Source organism: Brachycentrus maculatus, unplaced genomic scaffold (genome assembly GCF_059751285.1).
Source record: "Brachycentrus maculatus isolate JH-2025_06_01 unplaced genomic scaffold, ASM5975128v1 h1tg001298l, whole genome shotgun sequence".
Classification (NCBI taxonomy): domain Eukaryota; kingdom Metazoa; phylum Arthropoda; class Insecta; order Trichoptera; family Brachycentridae; genus Brachycentrus; species Brachycentrus maculatus.
Window position 1 is genome coordinate 1 of NW_028281964.1, and position 13406 is coordinate 13406.

A 13406-nucleotide genomic window follows, 5' to 3' on the forward strand; every position below is an offset into this window, starting at 1 on the left:
TCCCAACCCCAACCCTCCCAACCCCAACCCCAACCCCAACCCCAACCCCAACCCCAACCCCAACCCCAACCCCATTTCAATACCTGAATAGCATAGAAGCAGAAGATATAATAACATGAATGACTATGAAAGCAGGATAGGAATTATAGAAGATGTATGATATTAGAAAGCAAATGAGGTTGATTTCAAAAATAGCATGTGCAGAATCTTTCACTAAACGATACCATATTGATACTTTTAGATTTAAACTCCGATTTCATGGACTACTTTCTTTATGCTGAGAGAGTTCGCAGAGTTCGAAGATTCAATCATGAAGTTCTAGATTCTTGGCCTTCTTTCGTAGCAAAACCAAAGGTCAAAATTTATCCATCTTGCTAGCATCAGCCAAAAAAATCGGATTGGCTTATTGACCCTCAAGCTTGAGGAGTTCGATATCGAGTTCGATCCCAGTAAAATTTTTTCCGCACTTTTATCTTCGGAGGAGCCATAGCCATTCTCGAATTTGGGCAATGCTTCGATCAGAATTTTATAAGCAGCTCGAATCGAGTTATCTAGGTCTGAAAAGCTGCAAACTCGCTTAGTTTATTTTTATTTTATTTGACTGAAACAGCCTTTCAAACTCATATTTTACCGAATTGACAAATAATAATCTTTGTAAGCCTCAATGTCTCCATAAATATCTTTAACAATTTGTAGACCTTGTGGATTAAACTTTTGATAGCAGTCGCTTTCAAATAAATAGGAGTATTCTGGGTTCTTTTCAATAATACTTTGACAGAATAATGCGTTAGTATACTGAAACTTTACGGTATAGTAGGCAAACAACTTATTTTTGCTTTATGAGATGTGCATTTACTTTCTGTGTTCCCAAAATTGTTTCAGGATCCAATTTGCAATATTTGAAATGGACCGGAGGTAGTTCAGAAAATTGACCACATTATCAACCTTCTTAGAGAAAAATCTGCTCAGCCATAACTATCTCCATGAGGCTCTCTCCTTATCTTAATAAGCCAATGTCACATGAAGGAGAGACTATATAGTTGGATCACAATCCTTTTTTAATTATATTGTTTTCTTTTCAGTCATTTGCTTTATTTTTTTAAAGTGTTCTGAACTGAGCTGTCCATAAATGGGTGAGTATTGAAATAAATAAAGTAAAGCAGACACCCAGCAGACCATACATCGCATTTGGCAGAATATGGAAGGCTTTGGAGTTGTTCAGGAGAAGAGTAGATAGGAGTTCCTTTATCCCAGGAAAAATTGTCTATTTTGGATACCTACTGTTCATTAATACTTCGAGCGCATCCAAAATCTGCCACTTTGACCGTTTTATCTGCTTTGAGTAAGACATTCTAAGGTTTCAGATCTCGATGTATAATGCCTTTAATGTTCATCGATATGAACGCCTTGACAATTTGCCGAAAAAAAAATAGAATTTCGTCAACCTCCAGATGCATTTGTCTTGATTTATAATAACTGAGAAGATCTCCTCCTTCGCAATATTCCATAAGAATCTAAATTTTATCCTTATCTTCGCTTACAGAGTATTCATAAATTCGAATAAGGTTGGGATGTATGCACTTTTCCATGACCTAAATTTCTTTCAACGCTTATTCAGTTCTAAATGGATTTACTTGCACTTTTTTCAAAGCATATTTCTTTCCTTTAATCTTATCATTGATTAGATAAACGATGCCGTAGCTGCCCTCTCCCAAAATTTATTCTATTTGATATTTATCCATGTCAGGTTGAGATGATTGAATATAAATATAGGCTCGAATTGAAGCTGAAATGATTTAATATGTTCATTAGAGCATTAATTTGGCTATTGTGCTAAGTAAGTGAGCCGACGAATTTATTTTGATTATGATGTTCATAAATATGAACATTTTTGCATAAGAAAATAACAGATTAATATGAATTATAAATTTGATTTATATAAAGGAAAAAGAGGTATAATTACTATGTGTGAATAAAGAACTTTGCAGGAAGCCGACAAGAGCAACTAATGAAAATCTCAAGGCCATCCATCTCCGTGGATATTCAGCCGAAACAAAGCTATAATCAGTTTTGCGAAATAAGGGTGAGATCTATTGTGACATTATTTGAACATGATGATAGTATCTTTATTTATTTTATGTTCCAATACCTCCGAAATATGATGAACAGCATCTGCAAAATATGAAATGCTGTTAAGCAGCATAAAAATGTTGCAATAAATAACAATAATATGAACCACCTGCATCAAAAAAGCCATTCTGATTGATTTAATCTGGGTAATATTTTATGTTTTCGAAGGATTAAAGGAAATCGTAGACCTTCAAACTTAAACTTATAGCATATTTTCTCGAAAAACTATCTTTAATTTAATTGTAAGCTTAATAGTATCCCAACCCCAACCCCAACCCCCCCAACCCCAACCCCAACCCCAACCCCAACCCCAACCCCAACCCCAACCCCTATGCTGAAAATTGTTACAATATGTGAGCATACCATAGCATAGCATAGAAATACATGCAAATGAATATCAATTTAAAATAAATATAACTAAATATAAATATACAAATAAACTAAAATGAGAAGCTTATGGAAATCGAGTTATTCATCTTCTCAGTCGACTATCATCCTCAGCTCGGTATACACTATTTTTGCTGATAAACCCGGAAGAAGTCGATGAGCCGAGAGTTTAAATCGGCGATGGAGTCAGTTTCTTCTCGATTCCTGCCAAAAGATATTGGCTCTTAATTGACGGCATGACTTTCTTTTTGTGCGTCTAATCTTCATCATGCAGCCGAATGCAGTAGCTAATGTTTGTATTCAATTTTTTCATTTGCTCCAGCTCGTCGTTGGCTTTTTCCAGCGTGATTCTATTTTCAGGTCCTTCTTCTAGACATGCCCTGAGAAGGTTGAGAAATTGCGGCGAGTATTCGGAGCGATATGAAAATATTTCGAAGTAAATTCTGTCCATTTTCAATTAGCTTTTGTCCTAGGTGTAATAAAATTTCAAATGCTCTAAAGTAATTAGCTCGAGGATGATCATTCCAATGGCAAAGACTGTCGTCTGGGAAATGTCGAAGGTGATTTCCGACTCAAGCCGAGATATTCCATAGAGCTATTCAGGGGACAAAACCATCTCGCTGATTTTGGATCGTTCAATCACAGCTTTATAGTATGCGATATGCTTGTTTTCAGCGTCAATCTCAAGTAAGTACAGTTTGAGGTAGCCTTCAGGGCTCAGGTAGATCATATCGGATCGATAGTCCCCAAAACAAATCTTTTGCTTCTTCAAGAGGAGAGCTGTGCCAAGCAGGCAGCTGAACACATATGATAGCTCGGATTCTGTAAACCTGCTTTATTTTGTTTTTTTCTTGAGGATGGCTTTCCTGAGCGTAAAGTTATAGTAGCTGCAGTAAGTGTGAATTCGCGTGCCTTTGATGCACATGTGATTTTCTAAATGTTATAACATTTATTACATTTTTTGGAGTCCACTCGGAATATTTTGGCTATATTTTTATGCTCGATCGATTGCAGTCTTTTTAAATGCTCTAGGTATTTCTCCCAAGGGCGGAGATCCCCATCCACGAAATTCCTCTGGTGGTCCATAATATATTCATATGGGGGCTCCTTGAACCGGAAAATATCGATTTGGCCGAGATGCTCGTCATCTAGGACTTGAATGAACTGAAGTTTGCTACCGAATTATTATTTCTGCGCCTCTGAGAGTTCTGAACCCATAATAAGTGTATTCTGTAGCTTCTGTAAGATAAATATAATTTAATAATAATTTCATGTTCTTTCCTAACAAATACGCCCCCAAATGTCAAAACAGTGCCCATTCGAATCCAAAGAAGAGTATCTCGCAAAACCAAAAGCAACATGCCTGCCTTCTCCCCTTAATTTCTCGAACATAGTCTCTTTTGAAAAATAAAGAGAATTCGATGTAGTTTGCTCTAAAAAAGAACAACACCAAATCTGAACTTTTAGTGTATAACTTCAAGTTGAGCAAAGCACAGACGTCAAACAAGTACAGGCAGTTAGCAATGATGAAAATTTGGCAAAATTAAATTGGCCCTTGGGATAGCCACTCTTCTCCTGGGCTTTTTATGGACCCGTGAGTATGCATATGTATAGTAGTAATTATTTGATGCTCTTATCTTAATGTTAAAATCATAGCTTTATGTGAATGAGAAAATTATCATGCAAAATTATAATTTAAAGGCATGCAAATAAGTGACCATAAAGCTACAATGAAAGAAATGGAAGTGTAAATCAACAAAACGAAAAGAAGAATAGCGAAGCTCAAAGAGAGAGAGAAAAGATAACAGAACTCAGCGTAGAAACACAAATCAAAGGCAAATGATATCGTAGTGGCGAAGTTAGAGGCTGCATAATTGTATCTTGAGCAGTCGAGAAAAAAAGTAGAACTTTTTGTTATCACAGTCTGAATATTTGAACGAGGAAGCCATCAAAAAATAAGAGCAGAGGGAGAGAAATTATTGGCTCAGGCAAGGGCATGCAAACGAATTAAATAATATAATGAAGGCTGTTTATTTGGTGAAGGTCGATGATGCCAGGGAAATCAGGAAGATTTCCGAAAAACATAAATAAAAACTAAAATAACTCAACAGCTTGGCCCTCGACAGAAATAGGCAATCCCATGAAAGGGTGCGTAGTTAAGGATAAAAAGAGTAGAGGTATTGGAAGGACAAACTTTACCGGCTATATTTGTAAAACCATGCGTAGAAATTGTTGAACCAAAAGGAGGTTGAGAAGAGAAGATCCAAATTGTCACAATTGGAAAATGAGGAGGAAAAATTGATAACAAGTTTAGAAAAAAGCAAGGCTGTGTCTTCGATGTCGAAAAGATAGTATGCTTCAGCTTTAGCATTGCCCATCAGGCAAGTGGCCACAACACTCAGCTTGCAGCCAAAAAGAAAGTAAAATGGGCTCTTGTTCGAGTTAAACTAGAGAAAAAAGACGAACTTGGGCACATAGGACAACAGCCACAACCGCAGCTTTAACGAGCATTAAATGTAACTTCCCAAAACTCAAGTGAATGAAGCAAAACTGAAAATAATTCTGTAGCAACTCCGCAAAAATAATTGAAACATTAATCGACACTGTTCGCATATATTGGAATATATATATTTTCTTGTGTTGGTGAATAAATATTGTGTTATGGTAAACTATGCGAATTTAAGTGATCTGTAGAGAATCATCATGGGGGGCTTCGTGGTCTTAAGCACTTTACTCGGCATCCCTCTTGCGAGGCATTTGTATCAGAGACAAATGAAACTGTAGTCGTTTGTGATATTGATGCTCGTTTTTACAAGCAGCATGTACCATTTTTCAGAGGTATTAAATCGGCCACTGGTCTTAGAGTAGCTGTAATGGCATCGTTTTGATAATATATTTGCAATCTGTGGCACTTGCATATTCGCAATGAATGCGATGGGGAATTACAAAATCAAATGGCCTAAAATATGCGCATTAGCAGTCTCAATTATCACGCAATTCACAGATCCCTGGAACTTAAAGTATACCATATTCCCCATCATTTCATTTACAGTAATTGGAGTGATCGTCCGAATTTATACTCGAAATCAATATGTCCGAGTATACTCTATTGAGAATATTGCAAAAACACTGGGATTTGCAGGCATTGCTATTTACTTCTTTATGCAGGGCCTGTAGCAGGAGGAAGACTACTTGAGGTTTAACCATTCGATGTGGCATGTTTTTGGCTCTTTATTCAACTACTACGGCTTCTCCATCGTTGAGGTCGCATCGATTAAGAGTAGCGAGAATAAGCAAGTCTGATTATATATTATATCAAACTATATTGACTTTAATAAAACTATATTGACTTTAATAACTCTACAACTCTTCCCACTATAGATTCAAACAATAAAGCCAAACATTTATCCTCTACAAATGATAATTATTATCAATTTGTGAGTTTCATGCTAATTGCATCAATAATCTATGCCCTGCTATCCTATGCCTTTTTGTAGAAGAGTGAGGATTTTTTCATTTTTCTTTTCATGTTTCGCACGTAGAGGCTATTTGTTTTATACAGGGGTTGCACCAATGCAAACTCTTTTGAGGGGTTCACAAATATCTCAGGAGCTCGTGATTTAATGTAGCGAAAAAAGGACTTCACCTTAAGGTTCTATTTTCTTTGCATAAACTGTTGAAAGAAGATATCCCCCCGAAATAGAGATTTCTGACGTTTTTTCGGTTCATTGAATGCAGGGTCGATTGGGTTCTTTTCAAAGCCTGGAGAGTCAAGGGTCTTGGACATATTTGGCCTTCTTCTGAGATTATTCTCCTCATTTCCAGCAGTCTTGGCCCTTCCAAAAAACAGCCTGCCCTGCGTGGCTTTGCTTTCATCGAGATTTAGTTCGCGACTCATTTTTCGTTCGCTCTCTTCTTTGAACTCGTTTTATCTTTACAGGGTCGAGTTTATCATGCTATACCTGATGTCAATTATGCGAAGATACTCTTCTTTTGGAATAGCCAAAACATCCCCCTCCGAAATGCAGAGCACATTAAACAAACATTATGATATTCCTTCGACTGATTCTTTTACAAACAGTTCCTCGTTTTGGCCAAATAGCAAAGGTTGTCGGATGAGGTCGCTCGATAATTAGAATCTGCCACTGCATACAATAATTATGTGGCGTAGCTCATCTCCCTCGCGAGCAAGATGCTGATCTTTCCTCACTCTGTACTTATGGCTCAAACATGCAATTTTGAATATCTTTTCAAGTTCCACCCCTTTAAAGAGAGCTAACTTTTTCAAATACTCGGCCTTGGATTGCAAATAAGCAATCGGAATAACTCTGCGAAATATCTTATGAAAGAGATTCATCGGCATTGTCAGTAATACAGTGTGAGGCTGGACTTCAATCGAAATAGCTTAATTCCAAAATAACGGATAGTCTTGAAAGCCACAGTATTCATTGCTTTTGTACGATTTGAGGAGAGTTCGAGCTTTTTATTGCCTATTCTGCCCTGTATTATATACTGAAATTTCTCCCGATTTCACGTATATGAATTTCGAGGCCAGCTCAGTTTGCTGATCGATCATTTTGGCCTCATAGTAGCTCATTTTGCAGGACTCGTAAAGCAATTTGAAGATTTTATCGCCGTTGATTTGCTTCACATTGCGAAACAGGCCAATTTTCGAAAATTACTTGACTGATAAATGAGGGTCATTCATTTGTCACGACAGGCAAATATGACCAATTAATGTATATGTTATATGTTTATGTGCGTATGCGTATGCGATTTAATATGAGCACAGTTTATATCACAATTAGTCTTCGCTGCATGTGCTTTTCTGGTTGGTTTTGTAGGTGAATGAATCGCAGCCCTTATAATAATGAAAGTGTTACAGCTCTGCATGCATGACAAAAATTTGGGAAATACACAATTATTTGAGTGTTGGGCAGTTTGCAGCAGACTCCGTTTTGCTACTTGCGGTTGGAAGGACACGCAGAATATTTGTAGGAACATACTCCCTATCTTTTCATGTACTATGTGGATGTCTGTGCGTGGGCAGTTGCGAGTGCAGTCAAAAGCAGCAGAAGAAGCCTGACGAAATTCAGCATTCTAAGTATATATAGTTTGATAAGTGTTTGAGAGGCATAATGGAATTAGCAATCATAAATAATCACCATTGTTCTTCGTCGGGGTTGATTGGCTTCACGATTTAATCGGCCTTTCCTCCTTCCTTTTAGTTCTTCTCGTCTTCTTCGGCCTGCTTGGCTTCTTCCTGCTGGCTTCGAATGGTTTCGAGGTCTCTGGCAATGAACAAGTCAACCATGACATTCCAGTCGCTATTTTGTGGGAGTTGCCCCCTCAAGACCAAAACTTCTCTGGCCAGTAACCAGAAGACCATAGAAATGGATTTAGCCTATCGGTTTCCGCATGGGATGACGATGTCAACATAGTCCAATGGGGCATCAGTGTTACACAAGGCGATGGTGGGGATGTTCACGTATGAGGCTTCAATCACAGCTTGTTGGTCTGACTTAGGATCGGCCACAATCAAGAGCCTTGGTTCTTGAAATTTCTTCGTGAGCTGATTAGTGAGTGTTCCGGGGATCCATCTGGAGGAGGCGCTGGCCGAGCAGCCGGTGTATTGTCCGAATTTATAAACAGCTCTCTGCCCGTATTATTTAGCACAAACAACAATGACCTCGTTAAGATTGGGGATGGAAGCAATGACTCTGGCTGCAAGCTTGATTTTGTTGTAGGTCTCATCAACTCTGAAGATGTAGTTGCCAACACTATTCTTCTCCTCCACATACTTTTTCATGTTGTGATTGATCTTGGAAGCCCCCAAATGAACTTTGGCGGAGAGGAGCCTGAGGATATCCTTTTGCTTTAAATCGTTGCTCATGGTCACAGATTAATATAATAATAATATTTAATAATATTGTCCAGCAATAAATTCAATAAATAGAATGTATGTCGAAACATAAATACATCTTTGGATAGAAATATAGATGAATATCTCGATCATCTGCTAATAATTTAAAATTCCTCACCTTGTTCCGGTCCCCTTCAATGCATTCTTTTACTTGTGAATTGCATCTGATTTGGCAGACCTATATCTTTCTTGATCATTCGACCGATTTCTTAAAATTATTTAGTAATGTCTCATATATATATATATATATTCTTCCTATAAAAAATGCTGAAACAAAAGACTCCAAACGAAGTGATTGAATTATTGAAAAACCATAAAATAAACACATTCACCCCTTCTCTCATTGTCCAACTCTTGAGCAAATAATCACTTCTGGAAATCGAGGAATTCATGAAGAGGCAAAAGACCCTCAATGCAACATAATTTATGAGGTTTTTTCGCAATTTGCTACCATATCCTAAAGGTCAATCCCGCGAAGAGTAATTCTTCATCAACTATGGGCTATTCAAGACATTCGAGGAACTGTGTTATTCGCGGAAAAAACTATAAGTTACATTCTCAGACATATCGAGTTTCATTGCTGAGAAAATGCCCAATTTCTAGGACTCGCATCGAATTCAATAAAAACTGCTACCTATAGGCTTTGAAATAAACGACATAATCAAGAAAAAGATTGTCGCCCCAATTGTCTACGGAAAGGTCATTCAAGATAGAATTCACTTTGTGTAAAAGCCGTTCAAAAGTGATCGAATTCTGCATTTGAACAGAGAAGTCGGCCAGGCCCTCTATTCAAAGAAGTTCAACATTTATTTTTATATTGATCGTCCATCTCCTAGCTTGTAAGTCTTAGATAAGGACTTCAATCATGTAACCACCCTGAAAACCGAGCAGGACATGTCCAAGAGAGACATGATAATAACATGCATGGCATGGGCGGATAACTAATAGAAGATAGCTTGCATCCTCGGCAATTACTCCATTTCGATATGGTCCAAATAAGACAGTTTCAAATATTAAGTAAATATTCCCTTGCCCGCATAGTATCTGTCGACTCCTTTCGTGGGCTTGAAATATATGGAGTCAATGAAAAGGTGGATAACCTTTGACAATAGGCCCGTTTTCTACATTCTGAATAGCTTCAACTACGAGCCTGAGTTCAAATTCGATAACAAAAAGATACGCAAATAAAAGGACACATAGCAGATCATTGTGCACGAACTTAAATATCATTCACTACTTTGCATTGCATTCGAAAGAAAGATGTTTATAGTGTCACTAAAGAATCGATAAATTCTTTCGTAGCTGAGTAACTTTAAAACATCCATCACATCGATTGCCTTCTCGTAATCTTTTCAAGCCCTCTTTGTGAGCACTTATTAAAGCTATTTCAAATCCTATGAAATTTCGGAGTTTCAGGACCTATTCGAAAGAGGACAATTCACTGGGCATAGAGCGCAGATAAGCCTCTTAGGAGTAATCTAAGACAAGCCAATCGTATTTTCAGTCCAGTAAAACTCCATCCTGAAGATGTTTGACATGCGAGACTATTCTTGCTACCAGTCATTTTCAGTATTGAAGAACATACTTTACAAGCAGATAATTTATATTCACGATGGGATATGTTTGGTGGGCAGCAAGCTTTATGTGTATAAGATTCAAAAAGAGTTAGCCTTTAAGTAGGTTTAGAATATACTCTATATGGACATTCTGCATAAGAACGTGTTCATTGGCACCAACAAATATATCCGAATCTATGATATTAGAAATGGGAGCCTGCTGAAGGTTGTCAAGCCTATCTTTGATTCTGAGAGCTCCAATGATATTTTCTCGATGTATTTGATGGACAAAAGGGATAAACTGGCAATCCAGAATGAGGATGGCGAGTGCAAGATCTTGGAGACTAATTAGATGGGCGAAGTGACCAATTGGGACTTGAATTAAAAGCCATTTTTCATGCACTACGATGACTAAAACGAACTAATCACCCAAGTTTCGCTTGGTAACATCACAATCAGCCAGTACCGGGATTAATACTGCGATTTGGAGGCCCGGAGAAAGATCATGAACAAAACTGCAATTTCCTATATCAAAGTCTGCTAAGCTCATGATCTCATCTGCCTCACCTATTAATAGGATCCTAATTTATACTTCTATGCCTACGAAAGAGGAAAGAGTATAGGATACTTAAACTTCGGAGCCAACTACATTTTCAAATTCCAAAACATATACACTCCCCCAAAGGAAATTAAAAAGATAGTTTGCATTGAATTCATTGAAAAAATCAATGCTCTGTATGTCCTGTTGTCCGATAAGCTCTTGCTCTTGGGGTACACTCGGACTAATTCAAGCATCCAGTTCGTGCTGAAACAGTAAGTTTAACTATGGAAGAGTCCTATTTGCTGCCATGACAACACTGAATGGGAAACCACCGATGAATAGCCATTGCATAGTGTGGGGCTAGCCATGTTTAATGATAGAGTCATGGTGGCCTCCAACTTTGCTCGCTTGTTTGTCGAAATCGAAATCAACTATGCCCACATGGGCTTTAAGAAATGTGAAATTAATAAATAAAACTATAACCCCTTAAGAGTGGGAACCTAAAACCATTAGTCAGCAATCGATTTGAATAACCCTTTAGTCATTATCAGGGATATCTCTCGGCCTCTCTTCGAATGTAAGTATTACAACCACAACAAATAGAAGTTTGGACGGACAGTTCAGTGTGGCAATTTCGGCAATTTGTTCCTGATTGCAGATGACAAAATGAACGTAGTATTCATGCAGCATCCAAACTGGGCATAAATAGCAGGACTAATCAATTGTTAGGAGACTCTGCCTAAATTCTGGAACATCTTCAAGTTTTCAGATAAATAAGTGAGAGAGGTCGAGTTCGTGCTCAGGTTCCTTGATAAGGAAAGTGCGTCGTCGTCGATGTCGATTCGCAATGTGATTTATTCTACCTTCGATAAAAGTCAACAAATTCTCGATCCAAAGGTGTCAACCATCACCATCTTACAGCTGGTGCAGGACCAGGCTCTGAATAACCGGGAATTTCTATCCTCTCACAGATCTTGCTCTCTTCGTGAAAAAAAAATGGTCCTAGAAAAACTCAGGGACGAAAAGGAAAAATAGTAAAACTTCGAAGAGCACAAAAAAAATGAAAATAAAGGGAAAGCAAACTCGTCTCAGAAGACAAATTCACAAAAACAAATTTCATAAACACTCGCCTATCTGAGTGTTAACCATAACGAAACTATTGCCAAAAAGGGGATAGCTAAAGAATAGTATCCATATGTGAATATGCTCGAGCGGAAGTTGAATTCGATTCTGGCCAAAGATGAAAAAAAATCGTTTGTCTCTCAGAACACCGGCTTCGATTCTTTGTCAGTCAAAAAGAAAGGAAACTAAAAAAAATAAAGGAAGAATAATGATATCTTTCGGGAGAGTAAGAGTGATCTGAAATTTAATGCGATGGCACTCTCTGCTATTCAGAATTATGATAGCAAATAGATTCTTGATAAACTGAAAACGGAAAGAAGCCTTAGCCAAAGGAGACTCATAATGTTTCGAGTCAATAAGAGTCTGCCGAAGATTGTAACAAAAATTTAATGATGGTTAATATATTCTAACTTTGTAATTACTTTTATTCCTTTTTACTGGGTGCCTGATTTATTTTATAAAAGCAATAGAAATTTGAGATCAAAGAAGTCAAGGATCGAGTAATTAAAATCAAGGCTATTAAGTTCTAATAGCAATTCACTATTTCGAGGATATTTAATAGCTAAACTGGGCATAGACACACTTCTGCAACTTATTTTATTTATACGCGCTGATCTTAATCAAGAGGTGATCCTGATTCCAAAAAAGTATGCGATTGCTGTTCGGGGTAAAATCACTTGGACCTTCCATATAATTCGATAGTATCATTGCCTCATTTGATTTCTCCTTCTCTAATTCATCTTATTACAAGATTCTCCTCGAGCTGACACTATCGCCAGCTGTTTATTCTGCTTCATGATTTTTATTCTGAATGCCGATATTACCTAGAATCGTGCGATAGTTGTGATCAACAATCTTGGCCGATTTGTTTTTCCCAAGCCTCAACCCTTGAAAAGCCTCATCATGAGTCTTTTTAACAATATCTCTAAAACTCTGAAAGCTACTGCAGTTTGCTCCTGAGAACACCATAGAAGAGTGATATGCTGTGAGTTTACAAATCAGCATTTAATCCTTAGAATTTAGGATAGTTTCCTGGTCAAGATTGGATAAACTTGGTATGATATTCTTTTATGCAAATAGCAATAAACAACTATTTTATGTAACTATTTTAATGACATTTTCATAGCCGAGAGTTCGTATGTGAAATGTTTTATCTTCGATAAAGTACTCCATTTTGGAAACATCCTTCCTGTTTAGGATTCCCCTGAGGAAGCTGTTGTCAATATCCATATAGCCGAAAATAGCGATGATCGCAGGTTGATGGGTTTTTATATAATCCTCTGTGAAAGAGTAGTCCAAATTCGTTTCATCCTTTGGCTACTTTCTTTAAATGTAATAAGACATAACTGAGACCTCAATAAACTCAGTTTCGGGCTTTGAGAACTTGATTGCACTTTGGTTGCTCGTGCGAGACACCAAATCAACGATGGCTTCATGTTTCTTGGAATCTGTGAACTGATTGAAAAACCTTCTCACTGACCGATACTTGTGGTTAAATGAGCCAGACCAGGTCCTCTTTCCTGTTTTAGTGATGCTAAATATAAGTAATTAGTACTCTGTATGAGTAGACCCTGTGCCAGTGTATTGACAGCTAATTGCATCTCCGTTTTCGGCCCATGCATCATTAAAGGCCGAGAGCATTTCAGGCAAGTTGACTTCAATCTTGAATAGCTCACCCTTATCTTAAGATACAAATATCTGAGGCCCTCCGAAGTTCTGTATCTGCTTCTAGAGAATTTCCAACGCC

The 13406-nt window shown here is 37.6% G+C and overlaps 1 protein-coding gene across 1 annotated transcript; it reads right to left on the reverse strand.

Annotated features, from left to right (window-relative positions):
- Positions 1-7741: 7741 nt before the first annotated feature.
- LOC148299171 (small ribosomal subunit protein uS2-like) lies at positions 7742-8410 on the reverse strand. The gene is made up of 3 exons (XM_088276328.1): positions 8237-8410; positions 7983-8173; positions 7742-7883 (listed from the first exon to the last, which is right to left on the reverse strand). Exons 1-3 carry the CDS (start codon positions 8408-8410, stop codon positions 7742-7744), a joined length of 507 nt encoding a protein of 168 aa, XP_088132454.1.
- Between the last annotated feature and the right edge of the window lie 4996 nt (positions 8411-13406).